This window comes from Thunnus thynnus, chromosome 19 (assembly GCF_963924715.1).
Source record: "Thunnus thynnus chromosome 19, fThuThy2.1, whole genome shotgun sequence".
NCBI classification, from domain to species: domain Eukaryota; kingdom Metazoa; phylum Chordata; class Actinopteri; order Scombriformes; family Scombridae; genus Thunnus; species Thunnus thynnus.
In genome coordinates, this window is record NC_089535.1 from 4,677,418 (window position 1) to 4,704,257 (window position 26,840).

Consider the following 26,840-nt stretch of genomic DNA (forward strand, 5'->3'; position numbering starts at 1 on the left):
AGCTCGGTGTCAAACCCAACACGACCCGCCGCCCTAACTAGTTTATCTTGCAGTGACAGACTATAGACTCTCCACCACCATCATACAAACAACAAATGAGGGAATATATAGACTTATATAGACTTCCACAGACAAGGAGCACTGAAGATCTTCTGGAGGCTCATGGTTGCCCAACATCTTAAATATGACACTTTGTATAGTTTTCCTTCCATTTGTCTATTAATTGTGTATTTTTAGCCATGCAAGCGATGTGACTCGGGATGGTGATGTCGGTCTGTCTGTGTTTTGGTCCAGACTGAAATATCTCAGCTTGCCATAATATTTTGTATAAACATACCTTATGCCTTTTTTTATCAAGCACCAACCAGAAGACCAAATATTTTCTTAAATCCGGTGAAATATCTAAACATCTACTTGATGGATCGGCACTAAACCTTCATGGTTCCCACATTATGATTCCTGAGAACTTCGGTCCCTAGCGTGGCTGTACAATATTAGTCTTGTTAGTCATCATTTCTTGTAAAAACCTTCTTGTTAACATATAATAATATACAACTGGTAAAAGAATGAATTCTGGTCAAGCAAATGATCTAAATCAGATCTTATGACAGCCAGTCTGGACAATAGCATGTTTCATTTCATTTTAATTTAATTATCGGTCATATGATGCTGCAACTGTGTTTATATTTTACTTCTTCCAAAGACTTTCAGATGAGTTTTGGCCTTTGTTCGCTTTGGTCCACAGTATGATGCAATTTAATGAAAAATCTAAAACAGCAGTTGGCTGTAAACATCAAACACAAGAGTAGCAAAAGAATGTCGGGTCATGAGAATAAAGTGGAATTTGTGAAAAGGAGCGAAATAACATAAATTAGAGACAAAAAAGGAAAAGAAAACACAGTTCAACGTTTAATAGTGTTGGTTTTATTGAAGTCAGGGTTACAGTGAAGACCTTAACTTGAGGTAGAATTCTCCCCCTAACTGCAGATAATGTCTAAGTACAATATTTTTAGACTACTCTAAAGATTTGCGATCCTTAGACATAAAGAGACGACCTCCTCCGTAGCAGTGGACAGACAACGTTTCAGTTTAGGAAGGAAGCACCGAGCAGAGAGCCGCCCTCCTGCTAACACTGATGGGATGACGAGTGAAGCTTTCATTTCTTGAACTGGGCGATGGGAGCTGGGACTTTGATGTCGTAGCCCTTCTCCAGCTTACAAAGCAAAAAACAGACAGGTCACATAATATGAAGTTACACACAGTAGCACATCATACAGACACACACACACACACACAAAACATTAAGTTCACTTTTGCACCTACAACACTGTTTCTTGGCCTTTTTTCAGTGAAATTGATTAGATCTTCACCTCAGATTTGCCCAGACGGTCGTTGTTGGAAATGTCAAAGGTGTCTCCAGTAGCAGCTGTGTCCACTCCTCCTGTGCCTCTTTTCTGCAGCCTCAGGTTGTCGAGGATTTTGGGGAAACGTGAATCCTGCAAGATCATTTCAGTCATTTAGTAAATGCAACTAAATGGCATTTATTTCCAAAAAGAGAAAGTTAAAGTTGATTTGACTTTAAATAAGTTATACGTTATTGTGTGAGGAAATGGTGCTCTTGACCTCAGTGAAAAATTTACATATTTGCATCCTGTAAAAAAGAAATTGAGACTGAAAGTTCATTCTTCACGTTGGACACATCAATGTAAGGTCCGTTCAATAGTTGTGCTGTAGTTTCCAATCATACCACACAATCCTCCTCAACAGTTGGAGTTGAAAGGTTAAGGCTAGCGCTAATCAATAATTTGTCATTGTCAACAAATCTCATGAAAAGACCAAAGCTGACAAGTTCTGTCTGTGGTTTTCTGCTCCATCAAAGCTGCATGAATATATACTTCTTCTTTTAAAGGCCCAGTAGTTTCCTAAAACAGCTGGTCACTGTGGTTTTTAACAAACGTTACTCAGACAGGAGGAAATAACGCATTTGTTGGGGACTATTTGCAGCGGTGGATGAATCCACATTTGGTGCTCTAGTGAGTATTTCTGGTAGCGAGACGGACGGTGTGTGTGTTCATGGTGATGAAGGAACATGTCACCCAATGGTGTGTTTTTAATAGTTTTTGGACAACAACAGAGGTCTGAGGCACAAAGGAATAAGATATATCAGACACCGAATACACACACAATACTTGTAGAATCAATTTATTGTTGGTTTTTGTCTTTTCACGGGACAAAAACAACAAAACAAAACTATAGATTAATACTAGACTCCAGCTCCAGACCAGCAACCAAACTGACCTTGTGGTGAGATTGTTTTTGCCACCCTGGGTTACAGCTGTATCTGAGTGTGTGTTCCTCTTGAGTTGTAACTGTTATATTGTTAAATGATAAGAACAGTATGTGTAAGTGTGTGTGTGTGTGTGTGTGTCCATCTGAACGTGTGTGTTACCTTGCTGAGTTTTGGCAGGCGTACGTGCACACCCGCCCTGAGGCCGGTGCCCAGGTTGGAGGGACATGTGAGGACGTAGCCCAGACGCTCATTCCACATGAATTCCCAGCCTCTCTCCTGGATCAGATGCTCCACCTATACAACATGACAAGAGTACCAGAGTCACATGTATGTTATATACTGTATATTTATGTTAGGGGGGTTGACACATGCAGGGCTTTGAAGCAAGATGCCAGTACTGATTTTCATACATTTCAGCAAAAAGAAAATGCCAAAAACACCATGAATACTGTTTTTAATTGATCTTTCTTCTTTGATTAAATATAATCAGGTTACTTTACAGATTTGGTTTCATGGACAGAGTGAAAATAAAGGTTTGGTAGACCGTTTTTCATACAGTTGAAAGTAGAAAGGTGATGTACTGTGAGTTGGCTGGTGTTTGGTTTTTGCTCTGCTGTTTTCAACATGGCAGCCGCGTCACAAATGATCCCATTTTACAGCTAAACAGTACACTAAAGTATGTTTCTGAAAACATTTGAGAAGAGAAATAGATAATGCAATAACAGAATCTTGATTCATATGTGATCAGCACTGCAGAGTTTGGCAGTTTGATTTGAGTTTCGTGAGCCGGCTGTGTTGCACTGATTGAACCTCATTTGCATAAAGTTGAGGTTTAGTCATGATTATGCAAATTCAGATACAACGGTCAGTCTGTTAACTTGCCGTGCTGTATCCATCATATATCACATCACCGTATCGCATCTGGATCTCCTGCTCTCTATAGAAAATGAATGGGATCCGTTGACTTGACATCCATCAATGGATTCATTGTGTCTGCACCATGCTAGCAGCTCTGTGAGGCTGTACTTAAATGCAGAAGTGCTTCGAGCTAAAAGCTATTGTAAGCTTGCTAATAAGCTCACAATGACAATGATAACATGCAGATGTTAAGCAGGTGTAATGTTTACCATATGTACCATCTTCATTTGATGATTTACGGAGCCAGTAGATTAACATGCTAACATGCTAACATTTGCTAAGTTGCACTAAATACAAAGTACAACTTAAGCTGACTGAAAGGTGATAGAAAACTGAAATTTTGACCTGATCTTGGCACTACGTGAAAAGTCAAGGAATCATCAAAATTATTACAATTCGTGATCAAGGAGACCAGAATGTCTGCACAGTATTTCATGGCAATTCGTCCAGTAGTTGTTGAGATATTTTGGTGGTGGACTGACTGACAGATCGACATTGCTATCCTTAGTGTTGCTAAAACATTGTAATTGGCTCCATAAATAATCAGACTGATCTGTTTTTGTGTTGTGTTTGTGCTAGTTTTGCAGACTCCACCGTACCTGTTTGAGTCCTCTGCAGAATCTCTCAAACACTCTCTTCATGTTGCCTCCCTTCTCCATAGAGATGACTCTGGTGTGGTCCTCCTCATTCACCCAGATCAAGAAGGTCTTCTCATTGTTGTGCCTGAGGAGAGCAAGCTAAAGGAACTAAATAAAGAGCTCTCAAGGTAAAAAACAAAACAAAACATTGCTTTCATTACTGGAGATGACTCATGGTCATGAAGGATCTGATTTTTGATATTCATGCTGCTTGTCTGTGCAGAATTAATTTGTGCGACCGTGTTCTGAGGGACACATGCATTCTCAAAAGGCCACATGGACAAAAAGGAAAAAATATATGTATATATCTCTCTAAAAGTATTTTTTCCACCAACTTACATCAAAAGCAGAGCACACATGTAATAACTGAATGCTTCGGTTGGGCTTCACAGGATATAGAAAGATATTTAAAGGACCAGTGTGTAAGATTTAGGGGGATCTATTGGCAGAAATTGAATAAAATATTTTTTCATTAGTGTATAATCACCTGAAAATAAGAATTGTTGTGTTTTTTTTACCTTAGAATGAGTCCTTTATATCTACATGGGGAGAGGGTCCTCTTCCACAGAGGCCGCCATATTGCACCGCCATGTTTCTACAGTAGCCTAGAGCGGACAAACCAAATACTGGCTCTAGAGAGGGCTTTTCGTACTTTTCGTGAGTTTTGCGGCCACCGTATGTTCTTCCACATGCTTGGAAGGAGAGGGGAGGGGGCATTATTCAGTTTGTTGCAATCTGCAACCTCACCACTAGATCCTTCACACTGGTCCTTTAAAGATGAAATATAGAATGACATGGATCAGGTGTGGAAGTTACGAATCTAAATGGTCACACAGCAGACATGCAGTAGAGCTGAGTAGACCCTACCAGATGCCTCTGGCGTCTGGCCAGTCTCTGGCCATAAAGGCACATGTCAACAGTGGAGAAACAGGCTTGTCAAACAGGAAGTGGTCCTACAGGTGGGGAGGGGTAAAGGGGGGTAGAGACAGGTTGAAGAAGAAAACAGAGGTGGGAGGATGTCAAAGAGGAGCAGAAGGACTTTTCTATAATTTAGTGAAGACACTATATTGCTATGGTGGAAAGGAGAACAATAGAGGGACAGTTTAGGAAGGATTTCAAGACACAAGAGTAGGATAGGGTGTGGGTCCAGTATATGGAAAAATATTTGTATTTCCTATCTGCGGGATGGGATTTCACTGGACTGTGTTGGCCTTACCAGATCCCTCTGGAATCAGGCCAGTCTCGGGCCATGAAGGCCGAGGTGAGTAATGGAGACACAGGCTTGTCAAACAGGAAGTGATCCTGATGTGCCGCAGTGTGAATGAGTCAGAGCAGAAAGGTCAATAAAAATGAACCTACATTATCTATCTTATGGAAATAATTGGGGCTAATTTATATATAACATATGGAGTATGTGTGTGTACAGTAGTTGGCTAAATTTGTCCTTAGAAGGGCACTATAGTGATTTCATATTGCAGTTCCTTTAAATTGGAGGAGAATCAGATTTAAAAAGAAGAGAAAAAGGCTGAGATATCCTGACCTTTAGTCACTAGTGTAGCTAAAGCTCCAAAAAATGCTGGATCCTACAATTCCAACCCTGTCTCCTAGAAATTACATTGGTAAACAACTGATTTCCAATAGCATATTTAATGTTGTGAGGGAAATGTAATGCCGCCTGGATTAAGTTTCTAAGTTTATTGTATTTCCAGGTTGTCATTAACTCACATCAATGAGCTGCTGCTGCTCCTTCTCTGTCATATCTCCCAGGCTGTAGTAGCGTCCAGCCAGGTCTCCCTTCAGGCCGGCCAGGGCGGTGACAACCACCCGTTCCACCTCACGACGCTCAGCCCTAGAACAGGCTGGGGGGAGGCTCAGCCCACGGATACTGCGGCCAGTCCGGACACGGGACGACAGAACGTAATGCTCGTCAAACATGCCATTGGTAATCTGGAGGTGGAGGAGGGGGAAGATGGCGTAAGAAGTAGAGAAAATATTGTTTTATACATGCAGGAATATAGCAGATACATGGAGGGGTCATGGAGTGATGGGGTGTTATGGTGTAAACACCTTGGAGGCGTCAAGGTCAGTGGGGTGTTTCATGGTTTTGGGGTCGTAGCCATTGTGCCTGTCTTTGATGACGGGGTCAAAGAGCTCAGCAAACACCTGGAGGGAACAGTAGTACAAACCATTTACTTAATTTAGGACACAAGAAGATGGAAGTTTTGAAACATATAGACACAAACTATGACATTTGACATCTCTTACCTCGTAGCTCTCCTCATCACCAGCCACACAGCCCACTGTCTTGATGAAAGGGTGTCCGGGGTTGTCGACTCCGGTTTGGATGCACTGGTCCAGGGTCCAGTTGTTGGGGGTGAGCTTGTCCCTCAGTTTGGCATAAATGGCCGGGGTCAGAGCCGTGGCCATGCAGTTGTTGTGTTTCCTCAGGTCGGGGAAGTCAGAGCTGCATAAAGGGAGGGGTGGAGAGAGTTTTAGCTGAAAACTGGTGGCGGCAACATGCTTTTTTACATCCTGTGCCCTCAAGTACAACAGACCACACCCGACCACAGGATGTTGAAGACTTCTGTATTTAAACAATAGAGGTCAGTGCAGTTACTGTGTTTTTCCACTTTCCAAAATCTTGTGTGGAGTTACTCTTTTAAAATTCGAGGCATGTTTTAAGACATAAAAATATTTCGCTTTGGAAAACAGTTAGTGTCTGATATGTGTTTTTCACAAAAGAGTTCAATTACCTAGATAGAAATTCTTAAAATTACATGTCCAAACATCATCACATCAAACAGTCATTCTATCCATTAGTAAAGGGGACGTATCCTGCACATTTTCAGGTCTATATTTATATGCCGGGGCTCTACTGGAATATCTTTGCATGATTTACAGTTAATAACTCCTTCTTTATCTTAAACTGGCCTTTTATGCAGCCCCTCAGTTCAGCCTCTGTCTGAAACAGGCCGTTTCAGCTCCTGTCTCTTTAAGGCCCCGCCTCCTGATGAGCCATCTCTGTTCTGATTGGCCAACTTCAGGAAACTGCCCCTCGACGGTCTTACTCCGGGTTCGGAGGCTACGTAAACAAACTATAGTAGTAGGATTTCACTTCTTTTTCTCCTTCTTTACTAGAAATGCAAACTTATTAAATACATCTGTACACATATGAGCCCGAATCAGATCCCAAATGGACAATGAGTCCATGCTCGAGTGTACAACACCACGTAACAACCTTAACAACGACCTTAGCAACAAAGACTACAGAATGGACGGCCGTTTGTGGGCATGTGCGAACAATCTGACGTCATGAGGAAGAAGAAGTAGAGGTAACTTTGCAAACAAAGCGTTCAGAGCAGGTTGAAGCCCTGACTTTTGATTTGTGGGGAGCATTTTGCCTACATTCACCTGAAGTTTTGGAACTTTGACCTTGTTTAATATGGACATCCAACATCATATTAATGTTCCCTTCAATATAAAAATACTCATAACCGCAGCTTTAAGTCTGACCAAAACCCAAGTTTCAAGCCTATAGCTCTTCTTTCAAGTATTTCAGTTTTCAGTTTTTTTATATCCATATCCTACTTCCATCATCACAAATTATGCTAAATTCCCACTAATAATAAACTGTCCGTTCATATCTAACTGATATCCCATCGGTCATTTTACAGCCCAGCCTCCAGTTTCAATAAGAAATACATCACATTAAGAAAGTACGATATTCTCAAGATGCCACTTTAATAAAACCTAGTATTCCCAGTGATTATCAGTCATGTCTTTGTATATATATAAAGAGAGAGAGAGAGGTGGGTGAGACAGGTTGGAAAGGAGAAGTGTGTGTGAGAGAGTTTGTGTGCGAGAGAGAGGGAGAGTAAGTCAAAGGTGGCGCAGCTGAAACCTGAGAGCGTCAGTGATACTGTAGGATAGCGCCAGTGTTGCTGCTGTGACCTCTTTCATACTCTCTAATGTTCACTCGCAGCGTGCTGACACAATCCACACGGTCACACTGATCCTCAAAATGTGTTTATTGAAGCTGCACCCATTTGTTAGGACACTTTTAAATACACAAATGAGTTCACAAACAGTCCGAGTATCTCTGTTGATGTCACCTTTCTGTTGTGGAAACACAAAGCAATGAGTCATTCTTCTGCAATGTGCAAGTGACGTGAAGCACGTAGTCAGTTTCTGTGTCGTCAAGGCAATTAAATATAGAGCTCAGACTATTTACTGAGTCATCAAGGTCATCCGTCCACTGCACTTCTAATAAACACTGTGTGAACTTTTCTGCACTCATCTCAACTCTGTCTGATTCTTGACCTGAAATGACCTGATCAGTGTATTTTGCCTCAGTGCATGTCCCTCATATATGCAGTGTTGGTGTTGTCCTGTCTTACCTGGGAGGATAAAGCTTCTTCTTCATCTCGGCTGCCAGAGAGTTGTTTTCACTCAGCATGAAGCCAGTCGCCACCGTTCCTGCACCCAAGCTGGCCAACAGCACAGCCGTGTTGCGGCCAGACATCAGACGTGTGAAAGAGCTCGCCATCTTTCTGCTAGCTGAGTAACTTTGTGTCAGCAAATGAGCTAGAGAGAAAAATAACAGGAAAAAGATTCAGTTTGGTCCATGTTGATGATGGTCTGAGGGTCTGAGTAGGGGAAAGTGGGGTAAGTCAGTGGGTAAGTTGACCCACCCCCTGTATCTAGACAACTGTACACGTGTTTTGTCATGTGTAGGGATGCACGATATTGGATTTTTTGCCGATATCCGATATGCTGATATTTCCAACTCACTGTGGCCGATGCCAATTGCCGATGCCGATACCAATATATGCGCACATTTTTTCCAGCTGGCTGAGGAGACTATTATGCATGCAAGCTTAGATTGTACTAAATGTGATCAAGAAATACAATATATGAAGGAAGAACTCAGGAAGACTGGAGTTCAGGAGCTCAGTATTAAAACTTTAATGAACCTACCAAGTGAGTGGAGCAGTAGAGTTTTCTTTGAGTTTATTAGACAGACAGGATTAATGTGTAGGATTTAATCTCTGTTCCACACTCTGGAGCAGAAGGTGGCGGTAATGCACTTAATACGCTGGTTGCCAACCACCGTTATAAACCAAAAAGAAGAAGTTTTTTGTTTTGTTTTGTTTTGTTTTGTTTTTTTTGCACAGAGTGGTACATCCTGTCAGCCGAAGTGTTTCCTATCTCTGCAGTCGAACATAGCAGCACCTCGACATACTGTATCACCCTGACGGTCCCAGTGCTTCTTCTGCAGGCTCCACTTCACTCAGCTGCCTGTCAGACCTGCTGCTTCTTCCCACTTTAACATGAATAACAAACTGGGGCTCGGTGCTCTGGTTGGATCCACATGGAGAGCCAAGGCTAATGTTAGCTGAGAGGCTAGTGGAGCGTTAGCTGTAGCATGATCAGAGGGAAGCACAGCCAGCTAGCCCTCCAGCTAACATTAGCCCCGGCTCTCCATGTGGATCCAACCGGAGCACCAAGCCCCAGTTTGTTATTCAAGTTAAAGTGAACAGAAGCAGCAGGTCTGACGGGCAGCTTGAGTGAAGTGGAGCCTGCGGAGGTAGCACTGGGACTGTCAGGGTGACACAGTCCGTCGAGGGAAGCGCAGTTAGGCGGCGGAGGAGAAGGCGACATATAGTCGTTTTTGATTGTTCAATGGTCATAAAAAGTCAGATGGTCAGTTTATGCCAAGATGGCTCAATTTACCCACTCAATCAAATCAACTTACCCCTAACCTGTGGCAATCACAGCCTCATTCATACCCACGTGGCCATCAGCCAACTAGTCTCGTCTAAATAAGCGGCAGCTTCTGGGGCTGAAAAATTAAGCCAATGCAGAAGTGCCAAAAACTGCAGTTCCTCGAATGGCCACTAGAGGCTGGCTCCAAAAGTGAGTCAATCTCTATAGACCCTTGTGTTAAAATGCCAGACTTTACAGCAGAATTAAACATGTTTACAGCCTGGTACAAAAAAACTCTTTTGGTCTGTATAGCTAATTTCTCCATTTGTGACAACTGTATGGGGCGTGAATTTTTATATGACTCACCTGTTTATATTTTATTAAATCTTAAAGTTATGCATAATTAAGGGCGTGACCTCTTTGAGTGACAGGTGAATGCCGTCACAGGGAAGTCGCTACTACAGCGACAATGTTAGGTAACGTAACCATGGTGTAACCCCAGATTCAGAGTATAGGCGTAGCTGTAGCCGTCGCTATTTCAGTGTGTTTTCAGTTCACGACAGTTCATTGTAACATTTTGGTCACTTAAAAATTCTTGATCAGTGTTTGGTTGTACTAAAAGACCCTCTAAGGAGTCAGATGTTCAGTTTTTTCTGTTAAGTACATATTGTTTTAATGATTTTAAGCCCGTTTTGGGGTTTTTTGCTAGCAAAAAATAGCATTAGCATTAGCATTATCATAGTTAACCATAGACTGTAAATGCACCATGCTAACCAAGCTAGCAGCTAGTGTTAGGGTCAGCTCCACCCTCTCGTCCAAATATGGTTCTGGCTCCAAAAATCCAAGTTGGCAACGATCAAAATACAAACTCAAGGCTTCAAAATGGGAGTCCAAAAACCAATGGGTGACGTCATTGTAGCTACGTCCATCATTTTTTATAGTCTATGGTCTAATCATATTCAAGCAGGTGTACAGCACTACTTTTGTAACCTGACACTGCTTACTATTGTGGTCCAGTCACACAACCATTCAAAAAACAGTGAAATTTTGCATCTGATCTTTCAGGGAAGGGAGAGCCAAATAGTCCAAAATAGAGGAAGCTAGCTTATTAACTGTGTTACACCATCCACTTTAACTTATTCCTGTGAGTATAAACTGCTCCACAAAAGAGTCAATGGTGCAAAAATATTAAGTCTTTGTATACAACAATGTTCACACATTTTATAAACTATGTGAACTATTGTCCCGCTAGCGAACGAACTAAGTAGCTTGCTACAGTAACTGACAGCTAGCAAGCCCACTATCTGGGAGAGCTTTTTCTCTCTCTTCAATAAATCCTTATTGGTATAATGATGCACCATCCTGAGAACAAAATACTAGGATCAGTAAATGGCCTAGTACAGAGAAAATAGCTAGCATTTTCCTGGCTGGCTAGCGTGCTTCTTCAGCTATAGTTTATAGCCCTGCAAGTTACGTCTCCAAGCTTCTGGATTCATATATTTCACAAAGTCATGTGGATGAATTTTGCCGTGTCACTTTCTGGTGTGACCTTCAATAGTTTTGATATTGTGGATTTATGTTGTAGGTGTTTATTGACTGGACCGGCCACGGACCAGCCCTATAACTGCAAATTTCTGTCCATTACTGACTGATTGACTGACTGACTGACTGAATGAAGTTACAGCATTGTTGGCTGGCCCAGTGCTGGACCTTCCTCATTGGACATTGCTCTTTCAAAATGAATTGGCTTGAACAGTTTCAATTAAGTCTTCAGGGGACGTTTAAAGAGGAGCACAGAGCACAGCTCACTCTCAGCGCAGTCCCGAAATAAGTTTTAAAAATACACATTTACCAATCGAAGCATCTCACACGGAGGCTCCGACACTGACAGAAGCAGAAACGCGACCGATCCATTTTACTTGCCTGCACAGCAGCTAGCATCTAGTTAGCATGACTAGCATTGTTAGCATAGCCGAGCCTTGCTGTTTGTACCCTGCAGACTGTATAAAAATAAATAGTAGCTGCGGTGTTTCAGGTTTAACAGTTCCATGCTGGGCAGGTGACAGGTGTGTTCATGTTATTTGTGGGCTCTGAAAGACGTCATGGCCTGATTATAAAGTCACACAGCTGACGGACTTTTAGCCTATCCTACATAACATGGATGAGACCATATGTTTACAGACATTGGCAGATAGAAACAGATGATAGAGCAGGGCGAGTTAACCGATAATTAGAATAGTTGTAATTGCTACTTCAGTAAACTTTAACAACAAATATTACTGGGGACACTACAGAAAATTGCAGATGAACATTTAATGTCCAGGAACTTATATTATAGACACTACCACTGACTATCCCTGCAACAAATTGACCACAATTTCGCACACTGACCATACACAGTCTAGCCATATACTAGGTTTGTTAAGTGGGGATTAGCTCCCTCAGAAGAATCCTTGTTGCTCAGTTTTTTTGAGCTTATTTTGAAGCAAATCTATTACCTTGAAGCAAATCTCAGACTGAACTGCATTTGTGCCTTGTGTGAATATGCCACCGCACACCTGCTGCTTTGACGACCGGCCTGACCCCACAGGTTTTTGTTCAATACAGTAACAAGCTTAGAGAAGGATGGGCCGTGGCAGATGCTCTTAGCCTCTTAGCATTATCACAGAGTCTCCCACCCACAGAATGGACAGGTTTCATATGCCCACTAATGCTGCAGTAATGAGCAATTACGCAAAGACGTCTGTCTTAAGCTTACAGAAAAGATGGGACTCGTGCTCAGGAAGAAATCACAGTTTGCAGTCGCCAGTTAGGCATATTCAGTATTATTAATATTGTATATGTCCATTAGGATTGATTTAAAGTGTTAAATCTAGTACCTAAATTGAATGTCCTCTGATTTAATAAAACTGTAAGGTCATATTCTAGCTTGTCCTTCATGGAGGGTGGAAAGTCTCCATGCGAGTGCGTCTTAATATAGCAGGAAGCTGTGAGGAACCCGTTACTCCTGTTAATCCTGCAGTCAGACTGGAAGATGTCCGATCATCAGTCCCCTGCAACACACTTTGAGGTGTGTCTGATAACTGAGGAGTAATATTCAGCCAAAAAGTCACTGGGTTTTTATCTGCTGTACTGTATTTGTTCATCTTTATCCATTTTTCCTGTCACTCTGTAGAGGAAGGACTGTGGACTCTTGGCAATATTATTTATAGATCACTGGGGTGCAGTTATGCTGTCAGGATCTAGTGCCAAGACCCAAACCATCTCTGGCTCTGGCTCAGTGACATTCTGAACTGGTCACAAGACCAGACCCTCATGAGGCAAATGCAGTTGGACAGAGGGATGGAAACAGGGAAGGAGACATGGTAGAGCAGAAATTAGGATAAAGATCATTGCAGAAAGGGTAAGGAACAAGAGAATGATCCGTGGCCTTGTAAGGCCTCTACTACCAACTGACCCTGTGGATCATATGGTCTCATGATCAAGATTACACCAAAATCACTACAGACATGGGATCAGCCCCCCCTCCCCTGACCAGTGACCTTTTAACTCTGAGGGTGTACGTGCAGGAGGTAAGAGCAGCTTCGTCCTCACCAGAGGACACAGGCTTAACACAGACTCAGGTATTCAGAAAAAAAAAAGTTAAAAGAAGTAAAATAATAATTTTGAGGTAAAGCGCATCAAAAATGCAAAGCTGCATGGAGAGATATTTGACTGCAAAGCTTCTGTTAGTTCAAATTCACAAATTATGTTATAATATCTCTTAATTATTAGTTTTAAGGCTTTGTTGTTATTGTTCAAGTCATCACCCACAATTTCTATTTTGAACATTTTGACATTGGAAACTTAAAGTCACAGATGACCCTCATAATGTATTATTTAAAATTAAGCAAAAGGAGAAAATTAGAAAATAAAAAGTCAATATAATATGGTAACTCTTCTTTGATAAATGCTAAGCATAATTTCACAACAGCTAGAGATGCATATATCAATAATGTAAGCTACTGAAGCCTTTCTGTGAGAGAAATAAGAAAAAGGTACAGTACCTGTAGAAAAGCTGCTCTGCCTTCTTGCTGAAGGTCTCTTGTTAAAGAGCTTTTCACTCTCCTTTCAGAGGGGGCTCCACCCCCTGACGTGGGATTAAAAACTGCAGGCCAATCAAAAGTTCAGAAACAAAGTGTTATAAACCAATGGAAGGCCTCCAACATGACCTACAACAGTGCAGACCGCTGATGTGGGGCCATGATTAACCATGACCACTACGGGTCCGATATCACTGTCCAATTTGACCTTGATATTTTCAACTGCAGCCACACACACACACAAATGATCTCTTCCTACTACTCTGATTATCACATTCTGTCCCTGTAGTGACCGTGAGAGCTTAATGCTATGCTACTTAAGAAAACACATGCAAATATACAAGACACAAGAAAAATAGGAAATAATTTACCATTTTGACGACACATATTCAGCATTTAGAATAAAAACACTACAAAGAAATAAAACAAGCAAATTTAGAAACACATTCAGTAATTTGACACACATATGAGGCATAACAAAACATGCTGTAAACAGCAAAAACACAAATAAATACAGAAGCGCTGCAGGAGGCACAGAACAAAACACAACAGAGTTAAAAAATAAGGATGTAAAAGTTGTGGTGGTTTGTGGCTTGTGGAGTTGCTGAAGTCCACAATCAGTTTTGCTTGTGCAGCACATTTCTGTATTTGCTTATGTTTTCTTTACCTGCAGCGTGTTTCTGTTTTCAGTTGTGTTTTTTGTATTTGTGTTTTCAGTATATGCAGTGTGTTTCTGTACTTTCTGTATTTGCTTGTGTTTTCTTATTTGCAGCGCATTTCTGCATTTTCTGTATTTGCTTTTATTTTCTTTATTTGTAGTGCGTTTCTATATTTGCTTGTGTTTTCTGAGTATGCTTGTGTTGTCTTTATTTGCAGTGCATTTCTGTATTTGCTCATGTTTTCTTTATTTATAGCAAGTTTCTGTATTTGCTTGTGTTTTCTTTGTTCACAGTGTGTTTCTATATTTGCTTGTGTTATGCTTGCATTCTCATCATTTGCAGTGCATTCCTGTATTTGCTTGTGTTTTCTTTGTTCGCAATGTGTTTCTGCATTTACCTGTGTTTTCTCAATATGCTTATGTTTTGCTGTGGCAGAAAGCAGATGATGCAGAAAAATCAGCCCTGAACAAACCAAGCTCAGAGTTGCTGAAGAACCTTCTCCAGCTTCACAGGTAGGAGATAATCTGGAAAAAGCTTTTTTAACAACCTCTTCCGGTTTACAGCTGACCTTGGAAAGCCTTGAAGCTGGAGACTGATATGTTGCAAGGAAGAAGTGGAAGATACTGTGGCAGCTGCAGACGGCGACCCCAGCAGAGACATTCCACTGGGGGACTGTCCTGTCCAGCTGCCAACACTCAAGTGACACACCCCAGACTTCACTCTTGATGAAGTAAGGGTAGTAGTGGAAAAAGCTTGAGCAGGATCGTCTCCAGGACCATCAGGCACCACTTACAAGATCTACAAAAACTGCCCACAGCTACTGAAGAGGCTATTGAAGCTTTTAAGGACGGTCTGGAAGAAGAAGCAGAAACCCTGGCTCTGGACACTCACTGAGGGTTGAATTGTCTCTAAAGAACTGAGTTCATCAGGACAACAGTTTCAAGAGATCACCCTGCTAGACATTGAAGGGAAAATATTTTGCTCTATCAGTGCTAAAAGACTAACATCTACGTACCAGTGAGTATGTTGACACAAGTGTCCAAAAAGGAAGAGTCCCGGGGTACTCTGGGTGTCTCAAGCACACATCAGTTATCAGGCAGGTCATCAAGGAAGCAAAGAGAAACAACAATACGCTCTCAGTCGTATGGTTCCTGCTATATGACTTCCCCAAGTGAAAGCAGTGGAGAGACTGTGCATTTGTGCAAAGATGGCTGGGTATTCCCCCAACTTTCAGCTCAGTCAACCTGTACAGCAAGACCTCCAAGCTCCGCTTACTAGTCTCATCAGTGGTGGAAGAATTCAAAGCCACTAAGGCAAGAGCAGTCAGCACACTACTACTATCTGAGGATGAGAAAGTTAGAAATGCTAACAAGACCATCAAGTGTGGCAGGAAGTGGAAGCCTCAGGAAGCAGTGAAGAAAGCAGAAGCCTACTGGAAAATTCAGGAGATTGTTGGGGCGGTCTGTCAAGGATGGTTATGACTTGGAAACTACAATGCCAAGAGGTGGAACAAGACTAATGCCAAAGTCAAAACATGACTCGTGGTGCAGAGGGTCCGAGAGGCAGCAGAAGAAGACCACTGCATAAAAGCAGTAGGGCTCACCTGCCAGGGACAGTGGATGCAGTGGGACCAGGCACTCGAACGATTGCTGTCCTGGAAGGAGCTCTGGAGTACCGACCAGGGCAAGTTGTTCTTCCTCCTGTCTGCTAAGGCTGACCTTTTGGCCAAGGCCAATACAGGTGGAGGAACATCAAGGTCCTTACAGAAATTGCCAAATTGAAGGACCTGCATAGGGTCAAAGCCAGCAAACACCAGGCATCATCATCACCTGAAGTTGTCAATTTCCAAAGGAAAGAGGATAAGGCTCCTAGGATAAGAACCCGCTTTCCATTCTGCATCAAGCTTTTGACTGGGAGATACAAGTGGACCTTAAGAAGAGACTTGTCTTTCCAGAAGAGATGGCAGTAACCTCACTCCGACCAGACATGGTTCCTCTATCGAGGAGCACAAAAACCATCTTAGTAGTCAAACTCACAGTGCCCTGGGAGGCCAGGCTAGCCATCTCTCTCCAACTGAAAAAAGCCAAGTACTAGGATTTGATTGATGAGGCTCTTGTCAAAGGATGGAATGCAGCCTTATTCCCCATTTAAGTTGGTTGCCGCTGCTTCTCAGCAACATCAGTGTGCTATGTCTTACAAAAGATAGGTTTGGAACCCAAACAACTGAAGAAAGCCTCAGGGGAGATAGCCATGGTAGCTGAGACTAGCTCAAGATGGCTGTGGTTGACGAGAGCCTGCAGTTGGACCACTTCTGCAGATGAAGGCTAATTTAGTCTTTGTTGCCCCACTCAGGTGAGGCATACAGGCTACGGGGCAAAATGCTTGTGACTCTGACATACCTGCTGAAGATGCAGAAGGGTTCCCAACAATGTGAATGCTCTGACCACCCTGCCACCGACGAATACCATGAAGAGGAGTAAGAAGATGTTCAGTTGCCTGTGTTTTGTCTCCTTGTATGTGTTTTCATAGGTTGCGGTGTGTTGAGCTCTTAAGGCCATCATATCTCCATCTCTACTCACCAAAAAAAGGATTTTCAACTACTTTATAATTTTCTTTTTTGCTTTTATTTTTAAGCCTGGAGTGTGTAAATATATGTACATTACACTGTGAAATGCATGGAAAAATACAACAGCAAAACTGGAATTTCAAAAGTATACAGCAATGTAGGAAAGCAAGGGTATTGTATGCTAATGCATTTAAGTTTTAAAAGATTCCTGACAACAGGAATGACCCAAAATAAATGAATAAACCTAATAAAACTCAGTAACAGTCAACTACAAGGACAGCAGTTATTTGAAGAGGGGAGATCATGCTATATTCATGCTATGAACAAGTTTAGAGTCTATTGACATTCTTTACAAATGAATACTGCAAAGATATTACTATTTTACTAATACAGTCAACAAGGTTTAAAACATGAATATGATTAAATGACCACATTGACAAGGAACTTAAAATAATAGTGATAAATGTAAAAGAAATGTAACTGTAGGACTTTGTAGCATGTAAGAAACCTTTTAGGCCCATTCTCTTTTTTAAAAAAGAGCACAAATGAAGAGGATTTAAAATCAGCAAGTTTTGTGTACAAAATTACTAATATTATAAAACCGAAAAGACGTGATTTTCAGCTGACATGCTTTTGATTGTCAAGAAAGATAACAATATCCTAAATCTGCCATGAGCATATATTCAGATTTGGAATGTGTGTAAACTACATTTTTTTTGCTGTAACATGCAAATATAATACAATAACAACTGCAACAACATAAACCTTTAGTTTAACAGATGAGTAAAGATATAAAAATATTGGAGTGAAGCCTGACATCATGTGAGTATCAACAACACCAAGAAACAAACCAGTCAGTAAGTATTAAGGTAGATAAAATATTTGAACTGTACTACAGCTGTCGAGGAAACCCAGCATGTTTTGACACACACACATACAAGTCCATCATACACAAAGCTGGATTACCAACCGGGCAAAACAGGCAAATGTCCCAGGATTCCAGACCACCAGGGTCCCCAAAAACCCCGGGTTCTCTGTGTGGCAGTTGGTTTGTGGTAATTTCATGCAATTTGGGAATATTGGAATATCAGCTGAAATGAAGGTCTTAAGGTGCTTTACAACCTAATCTGCAAGCCCTGTCTTGAAGCGGGTGTTTCTGTCACAATCTAGTTGTAAGACCTTCATTATTTCTGCTCATACTGTGCTTCAAGCCCCCAGAACAGCGCTGAGCTGAGCTGTGAGGTAATTTTGGTGTAGCAATTCTGACCACAGTCAGGAGGTGCAGGTGCAAGTGACACCAAAAACACTTTTCCACCCATATCATTATAAAAGAAACTCTAAAACAATTAATACACTTTCTGAGTGTTGCAAATACCCTGAAATTATGGTTTGTATTATCACAATTCAAGCCATTTGGTCTAAGTAGAATATCTTCATGCCATTTAAAATCTAGTTTTAAGACCTAATTATTTCAGCGGATACTGTGCTTCAAGTCTGGAGCTGTAAGTAAAACTCAACTGACAACTCACAATGACAGCTCACATCTGAACATTTGTGTGCACCAAAACCCCCCAAAAGCCCTCCTTGTGACAAAACCACAGAGAATGATCACCCGTTCCTGCATTTCCCCTCAGCTCTACGATACACTTTAACACCTTTGAGCTAAATGTTGTGGTTTTATAGCCTGCAACTTTACTTCTTGGTGGGGCAGCCTGCTGGCATACAAGTTTAAAGCTTTTTTTTGTTTTTAAAGAAGTGTTTTGGGGCATTTTTTGCCTTTATTGGACAGCTGATAGTATATAAGCAGACAGGAAACAAGGGAAGAGAGGGGGGGCATGACATGCAACAAAGGTTGCTAGAGGAGTCAAACCAGGTTATGTGGCATGCGTTGTAACCATTCAGCTACTAGAGCGCTCCACAAGTTTGAAGCTTTGACCTTTGAGCTGCAACGTATCCAGTTCCAATCTGGCTGGTGACCTTTGTTGCATCTCTAGCTCTTTCCCTTCATTCCTCATCTCTCTACTATGTGTCTCTAGTAAAAGGCATAAAGAATGCCTGCCCAGTAGACAGACAAGACAAAGATGGCATATGAATGCTAATGTCATTGGATGTGTGTATAGACAACATCAACTTCATAAGATAAAAATATGTCGGTGCTGTGTATACAGCTCAATTATGCTGCTCCCAAATAGCCATAAAACATGTAGGCCCACTCTATAGGCCCAAAGACATGGAGGCCTGAAGGATATTTTTGGCTCTCAGTGAGTATGTTAACATGCACATTGGTATCCTGTTTTTGAGTCTTAGCCTGGTATTTATATGGTGTTTACATGGAACTTGAGAAACATGGTTATTAATATTCCTGTATACATGATTCTAAGAGTATCCAGGTTTCTGATCATCTTTGTCCAGTTGTGTCTTGATTTCTCAACATCTCAGCCTAATTTCACTTTCAGAAACCTGGACCAGCTGTTTACATGCTACATCATGTTGGTTTCCGTGGGAATAGTCCAGGTACAGTAGCTTATCCAGGTGTCTGAAACCAGGATATGATGTTTACATGTGCAACAGATAACTTTTGGATACTCAAAACTCATGATCATAACCAGGATAATAGTGCGCATATAAACATACTCAGTGGGCAACTTTTATTGGAATGACTGGGGTGCCATCTTGGAATACAGCATTCACTATTCTGAATACATCCTATGCAAATGCTGTGCTTACACGGTGCATATTCCTAAAATTAATTTGTGTTTAATCAAACCACCACACAGCAAACCCAGGGTTTTGTAATATTCCAGCATAGGAATGCACACAATGCACAGAGAGGGGAAGGAAGGGGTTAATAGAGGCCCAGCAGCTCATTTTTGTCCCCCAAGCAGGTTAATCCGGACATGATAATACAAATAAAGTAAAAGTCATCTGACAATGTTTATGTGCAAGACTACAGAGGCAGATTGTTTGGTATTTACAGTATGATAGCAGCAACTGGTTACTTTCTAGTCCCATGTTTAGAAGCTAACATGGTTGTCTCTACAGTCATAACTGTACGATTGTATGGCAAAGAGTTGTGTGTGTTATACAGTCCATTCTGTTTACTAAATCCTACACATCAGGTATTCATACAACAAGGCACGTTTTCTCCTGAGTTTCCTAAGCACAATAAACTGGTGGTGTTTTATGTAACAACCCCTGCTTTATTAGGAATGAATCTCAAGTTCGGTTAATGCATGTCAATACTGGTAGCTGGAAATTATGTATATTGTGTCTGTGTGAATATGTTTGTGCATGAAAGTTAGAATTAGCCGGGTGGTACTCGAGGTTCGATCTTCAGTGAGAGTTCATAGAGGGTGTCTTCATCCATCACCAGCGTCTTATCCAGGAGGAACTGAGTCACCTGGAAAAAGGTAAAAAGGAGAAGACGGAGAAGATATTTTATTTAAATAGGTAAATTCTACTCACCTCATATTGCACAAATAACGTAATGGTAAAGGGAGTTGCAAGTCATTTTATTAGACACACCTTTGGTTGGTGCTCTATCCTGTAAGGTGCTTGCTGGAACTGACGAATCTCACGGATAATATGAGAAATCTGAGAAAGCAGAGACAGAGAGAGACAGAGTTAATGCTGCCATTTTGGCCAGGTCTCTATTGTAAAACAGATAATGTCCTGGAATATTAAAGGTTATAAAAAGTAAATAGTCAACTGCTCCCCTTAGTTTCATATTTACAACCAAAAGCTTTAGTATTTTTGAAACACTGGGTTGTAAATTTCAGACAGTGGAAGGAAAAAGCAGCTTTTGATTTGGCAACAATGCACGAATCTGACGGTTGAAATGACAACTGTTGCAGGCAGATTTTATCTCTATAGCTTGCTAGCTAATTAAGCTAACTTTAGCTCCACTGAGTTGATTGAAAACACAGTCTCACACTGACTTTTTGATGCTTCCCGCAGACTTGTTTTAAAAGAAAAATCTTGTAAAAAGTCTTAAATATTCACCTGATGGCTACATGATATCATGCTAAAAACTGAGGCTAAAGCTACATGTCCCAGGCTAAAAGTTAGCATCCTTGCTAGTTGATGATCCATGTTGAAGACTGCGCTATTCTTGTATTTCCAGATAGAGCTAGTCAGTCCTAGCATTGTAAGTAAAAATGTAAGATTTTATATATATATATATATATATATATATATATATACTTATTCATACTTTCAAACCGTGTGCTTTTATTTTTAAGGTTACGAAAATTATTTTAGGGTGAGGACGAACCTGTGTGATTGGCAAATGTGATGGTATAACATTAGCTGGGGTTGCTGTATAAAGCGACTTATGTTAGCCTAAACTTTGGTAGTATCTAGGACAGGCTGCTGGTCGTGAACTTTTTTTAACCCCACAAACTAATGTAATGATAATTAGTTAATGATGTGATCCATGGAAGTAAAATTCTGTTACTAATGTAGGTTGTATATTTAGCCAGACACGGTAACACTTGCAGCTTACACTGGAGCAGATAAACGCACTGTTAAATCCACTTCTTTGCTCATGTAATTTTGGTTTTGGAAAAGATAAACAAAGACACCACCCTTAAAACTCTCAAAATAGAGTAGAGGTACTCTAAAAAGTACCAAAGTACCAAGTACCACGTATCCAAACCTTGGCTTGCTGTGCTCTGTCATGGTTGTAAAGTTATGATTGGACATTCACTGTTCAGGGGAGGGGTTTAGCAAACAGTCAATTTAGGTCTAAATTAGGATGATAAAAGAACAGGAGCAGGGAAAGTGTATATCTTTACCATCCTCATCTTGGAGAAGTTGACCAGGCCCTCCTCAGTGAAGTTGGGTGTTCCTTCTTCAATGAAAGCCAGGTCAGTGAGGTACATGCCCAGGTACGGGACACATGGAGGGTTACAGCTACACACATATAAACACAGCGCATTACACATAATATTGGACTGATTTTAAGAAACTGCATTTACACATTTATCAGTCTACTTTTTACTGGGAATCAGAAGTATTTACTTTTTCAGCGTCTCTCGGAGATTCTTGAACCTCCCCTCTGAGGACACCGTCTTCTGCAGCCTGTCCATGAGCGACTTTGTCTAGAAAACAAGAAAATCTTGAGTTTGGTGCACAGAGAAAGTTTTATTTTTAACAACATTTTTTGAGAATGGATTCCAACCTGTTTGCAGACTTTAGCCCAGGTCTTCTTCAGCCTGTAGATGGCGCTGCGGTTGAGAGCGGAGGTGATTTCAAGCACTCCGTTATAGTTGTTGAGGCAGCGACAGATATCGGCCACTGCCAGCCACTTTTCTATGGAGCTGGCCCTGGAGCCCACGTCAGTGTGGGTCATGATCTGAGACGCCACAAGGTTACTCATCTGTGGTGAGAAGATCAGAGGGAGACTTCAATGTTACAAAGACCACAAAAAGAGATTTTTCTCCTCATCAGTGAATACTCTACTCTCAGCTGCCAGTTTATTAGGTACACCTACAAAAAAATAATGCAGTCTAACAATGTTAAGTTTTTGTTAAAACAGTTTTAGAGATGTTGATTCAAGAGTAACACTTCAAATCCCCCTATTTAGCATTTATAAGTGGTATATAAAGAGTTAATAAATGGTTTATAACACACAATAATGTAATTGTAAGCAGATATAATTGTTTATTAATGTATTAGTCAACAACTATAACTCCTCCTGTGGACACTCAGAAGTGTTTGCTGCTGTATAACAGATAATAACTGACAACATAGTAAAATACAGTTGTTATAATATAAATAGGAGAAGTTATAATAGTTGTTTCAAATAGTCAAACACTTACTTACAACTAGTGTGTAATAAATCATTAATTAAATGCTTATATACTGCTTATAAAGGCTAAATAGGCAGATACAAAGTCTTACCACCAGGTAGAACTGGAACTAACTGTATATCCGTGTGATTTTATTTTTACAGTATGTGAAGTCTCATTATGTCAGACTTTTGAAAAAAACTACATATGTTAAAGCCCTTGTGTGTAAGATTTTAAAATTTCTGACTTTGGTGACAACTACTGATATAAATCTCAAGAGAGACTGTATGACAATATCAATATTCATCATGATGAATATCATGATGAATATTCAAAAATTCAATTTTGTTTAGTTTATAGGTTAAATAACAGATAGAAATTTCTAAGCTTGGCTGATCCAGTTAATAAAAAAAACAGAAATCAAGGTACTTTATCACATGATGGGGAGTCTTACATCATTAAAGTGCTGGCTGGTTTTCATGATGTACGGAGTTCTCTCCGTCTTGTCGACCTTCATCCAGCCTTGACCGAGGAACTCCCTGCAGGATACGAAACATCACCCAGTACAGTCAGACTCGCTGTTTGCCCACATTACACCTGCAATAACTTTTTATCCACTTGTTTTCAGCAGAGACAAAGTTGCGAATCGTCACCTTTTAACTTGATATATTGAACTTGTTAGCAAACAGTTGCTTATTTCCACATCCAACAGTTAAAGAGCAACATTATCATTTGTTTGCCATTCAACACATGATTATAAAGATATTGATTATAGCTGCTCTCCCTTGCTGAGAATATATCACTCGTTTCCTGGGTTTCTCTAGATTTCTCATGATATATGAATTATAATTAAATTAATCATTAAGTAATCATAATATCATATTTATTCTAGTTTTCTGGTATTATTCTTTCATATTAGTTTGATTATGTGGTAAAATATGTATTTTTAGATAAAGTGAACAAAGCCGAGTATAACATCTGTAAATGTAAACTGCCATTTTAACATGAAAAATAATTTGAAGAAATAACAGCAGCTGAAGTTGGTCCAAAAGTTGTTGTATTACTGCAATAAAGGCAGGATAAAGGTCAGAATACACAGTTATGCGTAAGCCTCTACGTATGATCTACTTCAAAGTGTGAACACGCAAGTGCACACAGACAACACAAGCACACACACGTTAAAAATCCCCAGAACCTGCGGGCATTTTTCCCAGAAAATAACAACATATTTTGGCGAGAATTCCCGGGAAATACCAAGATCTCAAGCCCTGTTATTCAACCCTGGTCCACGTGTCATGACCTGCATGGTAGCGGTTCACACATTAACCTGATGCACACCAAGTCTTTCATCTATTTAACTTCAGTAACTTGGTGTGTTCGCCATATTCACTGTGACGGAATATGTCACCTGATGCAACAGAATGACTCTTTTATGTGTTTAATAAAGTTTTTTGGATGACAGTGGAGGATAAGCTACAATATATCAGACTGTGACATGTTACAGTTTTATTTCTACCAATTTGCTCTAACCAAATGGTTTATCTTGTAATAGAGTTAATATTATTTACCACATCATCTGTGGGTGCGGTTTCATAGTCGATAAATAAATAACAATCAAATTAATTAAATGAAATGTTTATCTCTAAGCTGCTGTAGTGGAAATGATCTGAAAACACAAAACATACATTTCGTCTCAGCGAGCAGAAAGCAACCCTATCCTATTATAGTTGGAGAAGGAACAGAGAAATAATCTGTGATTGGTCAGTGTATATTATTTTATGGATTACAGCCAATGGCAAAGAGCCAAGAGATATACATTTACATGCACATGTATGTTAACTAAGAGCCACATCACCTAAAGACACAAATCAAGAGCTTCAAGCCATATGTGGACTTTGACCCCCCAACATGTCCTGTTTACTGCAAGACACAGAGATTTACCTTCTTGGGGATGAAACAGGGTAGAGAAGACTAGTGGGGCTTCTCAACAATAACAAAAAAACATGAGAAAATGTAATGATCTCACTTCACATTTGTATATTAAAATGATAAACCAATCCCTTGGTCTTTCATTACTTTTACATTGCCTATTGTGTCTTTTATAATATGGTGTTTCATGTTAGAGGAGCTTTACCACATTTACAGTATCATTAACGCTTTTCTGCATTTATTAGTATTTGCACATTTGCATGTACTGTTTATATTGTGAACATTTTCCTGGTCAGTATATGTACATTACATTCTCTCCGTTTTAAACTCTATCAGCTCTTCAGTTTTTAATATAATTTACATATTTTTATTGTGAATTCCTATTTTATATTATTTATTACTTGACTCATGGTAGTTGTATTCTGTCTTACCTTGTATTTTTTGTTATGCACCACAACACCACAAAGCAAATTCCTTGTATGTGTAAACCTATTTGGCAATAAACCAGACTTTGATTGGGTTTGATGTACTCACTCGTAGGGAATACTCCTGAAAACGATGTGATCCAGTAGTGTGATCTGTTCTGCCAGCTCCATGGCTGAGAGAGTCTCAAAACACTCCGCTTTAGGACTCTCCGCCTGGGAACACACACAAACACACACATATTTTCATTTTTTTCATTTTTATAAGTACAATTTAATGAGTACAAAATGTAAAAAAACTATTTCAAATAACTACAATACCACATAGACACTAAGTTAACGTCACATATTTGGAATCCAGCTATGACTGTAGATGTTTTAATGAGGGTTGTGACACTACGTTTAATTACAGCTTCATTAAGGGAGGAACTTCTTCATAACATGAACGTTATTCTTACCACGATGAAGTGTAGGAGGGGACAGCTTTTCTGTTCCATAATCAGGAGATAAATTGTTTTAACAATTGCTTAAAAGGTTTACTCGCTACAAATACTGTGTGTTTTATGAGTGAAATTTTTATAACTGAATTCCTTTTATTAAGTTGTGTGTGGTAATAAACGTGCAGCAATACTAACCATTTGTAATATGTCTTCTATCTTCAGCTGAGCGTCATCTTGTTCTTCTTGAGAAAGGGCACTGAAGAGCAAAACAGATACTATCAAGTGTCCATAGTACTACTGTAGTACTCATAATGGTACTCATGAACACTATAAAAAAAATAACATACTGCACATTGTATTTTGTATTTATTGGGACCATGTAAAGTGTTAAACATAAATGTTAATATTTGATGTACTGCACCAGAGTTAGCTTAAGGCTAATTTTCATTTGCAGTCCTTTACAATTAAAACATATAACAGCACAATAACAAACAGCAAAAATCACATCATACAAAATGCAAAACTACACACAACAGCACAACACATACACCCGCAATGTCAACTAGAAATTAATAATGTAAGTTTGTCAAATTAAAAGCAAGATTATTTGCGTTCATGAGAAGACCATAAGATGAAGTTTAGAGTCAGCGGTTACAGAGTTGAGTAGTTTTTAGGCACTATGTGTGGCTTCTGTTTAAATGTACATTTTTCTATAGAAAGTATCTACAGTACCAGTCAAAAGTTTGGACACAACTTCCCATTCACGTCAATGAGAATGTGTGTCCAAACTTTTGGTACTGTAGATATATTTTGTATGTTTAAATTTACATCTTTTTATTATGATTTATGTAAAATCAGAACAAAAATAATTTATTAGAAATACATTAGATATACATGATGATGAAATACGACAAACAATTAAAACAGCAATTAAATTGACAAAATCTTTTCATAAAAGTCACCAAAAGATTGAATCTGTTTAAAATGGCTCCAAAAGTTTATATTTTTATTACTTTTGTTCCATTTACTTTACCAAACACTACAGAGAGATGGATAGATGGATGGATGGATGGATGGATAGATGGATGGATGGATGAGGTTTTAGATTGACGACTGTACCTTAATATGTTCGATGTAGCTTTCCTCTCTTGGGGCATCAGGTCTGGATCTCGTAGCACCTCTTCCAAGAGTCCGATCACCCCCATCTTCAGCTCACTGTTCATGTCAAAGTCCTGATAGATAAACACATTTATTAACTATTAAAGCAAGACGAGTTTATTTATATATCACATTTCATACATGAGGGTAATTCAAGGTGCTTTACATAATGCATTCAAACATTAATAAAGAAAAACAGCATAAAACGTTAAAATGCACATTTAAAAGATTAAAATTGTA

The 26,840-nt window shown here is 39.9% G+C and overlaps 2 protein-coding genes across 4 annotated transcripts in view; both read right to left on the minus strand.

Annotated features, from left to right (window-relative positions):
• Positions 1–1,343: 1,343 nt before the first annotated feature.
• Positions 1,344–13,750, minus strand: ckmt2a (creatine kinase, mitochondrial 2a (sarcomeric)). 2 transcript variants are annotated; one of them, XM_067573868.1, is made up of 9 exons: positions 13,599–13,750; positions 8,244–8,430; positions 6,112–6,310; positions 5,914–6,009; positions 5,572–5,793; positions 4,714–4,799; positions 3,808–3,931; positions 2,450–2,584; positions 1,344–1,496 (listed from the first exon to the last, which is right to left on the minus strand). In XM_067573868.1, exons 2-9 carry the CDS (start codon positions 8,390–8,392, stop codon positions 1,359–1,361), a joined length of 1,149 nt encoding a protein of 382 aa, XP_067429969.1. In that variant the 5' UTR covers positions 8,393–8,430; positions 13,599–13,750; the 3' UTR covers positions 1,344–1,358. The 2 variants fall into 2 exon arrangements, with proteins under 2 accessions (XP_067429969.1, XP_067429968.1); XM_067573867.1 differs by lacking the exon at positions 13,599–13,750 and having other exon boundaries at positions 8,244–8,463.
• Positions 13,751–16,894: 3,144 nt separating this feature from the next.
• rasgrf2a (Ras protein-specific guanine nucleotide-releasing factor 2a) overlaps positions 16,895–26,840 on the minus strand; it is a 45,756-nt gene continuing 35,810 nt past the window's right edge. The window contains exons 20-29 of one of the 2 annotated variants that reach the window (XR_010924663.1): positions 26,562–26,674; positions 25,638–25,698; positions 25,115–25,218; positions 23,106–23,190; positions 22,042–22,239; positions 21,882–21,961; positions 21,656–21,773; positions 20,385–20,453; positions 18,322–20,259; positions 16,895–18,277 (exon numbers count right to left, since the gene is read on the minus strand). Coding sequence is in view for 1 of the 2 variants with exons in the window: in XM_067574298.1 (XP_067430399.1) it covers positions 20,164–20,259; positions 20,385–20,453; positions 21,656–21,773; positions 21,882–21,961; positions 22,042–22,239; positions 23,106–23,190; positions 25,115–25,218; positions 25,638–25,698; positions 26,562–26,674 (924 nt within the window). In the remaining variant the exon portion in view is untranslated. Of the gene's footprint in view, positions 20,260–20,384; positions 20,454–21,655; positions 21,774–21,881; positions 21,962–22,041; positions 22,240–23,105; positions 23,191–25,114; positions 25,219–25,637; positions 25,699–26,561; positions 26,675–26,840 lie in introns of both variants that reach the window. The other variant, XM_067574298.1, reaches the window with a different exon arrangement.

Excerpts from the sequence above, each read along its gene's own strand:
- ckmt2a (XM_067573868.1), bottom strand. The coding sequence starts at position 8,392 with ATGGCGAGCTCTTTCACACGTCTGATGTCTGGCCGCAACACGGCTGTG. Across the intron at positions 6,010-6,111 it reads GTGATGAGGAGAGCTACGAG|GTGTTTGCTGAGCTCTTTGA; the intron begins GTAAGAGATGTC and ends TGTTCCCTCCAG. Across the intron at positions 3,932-4,713 it reads CCAGACGCCAGAGGCATCTG|GCACAACAATGAGAAGACCT; the intron begins GTAGGGTCTACT and ends TGCTCTCCTCAG.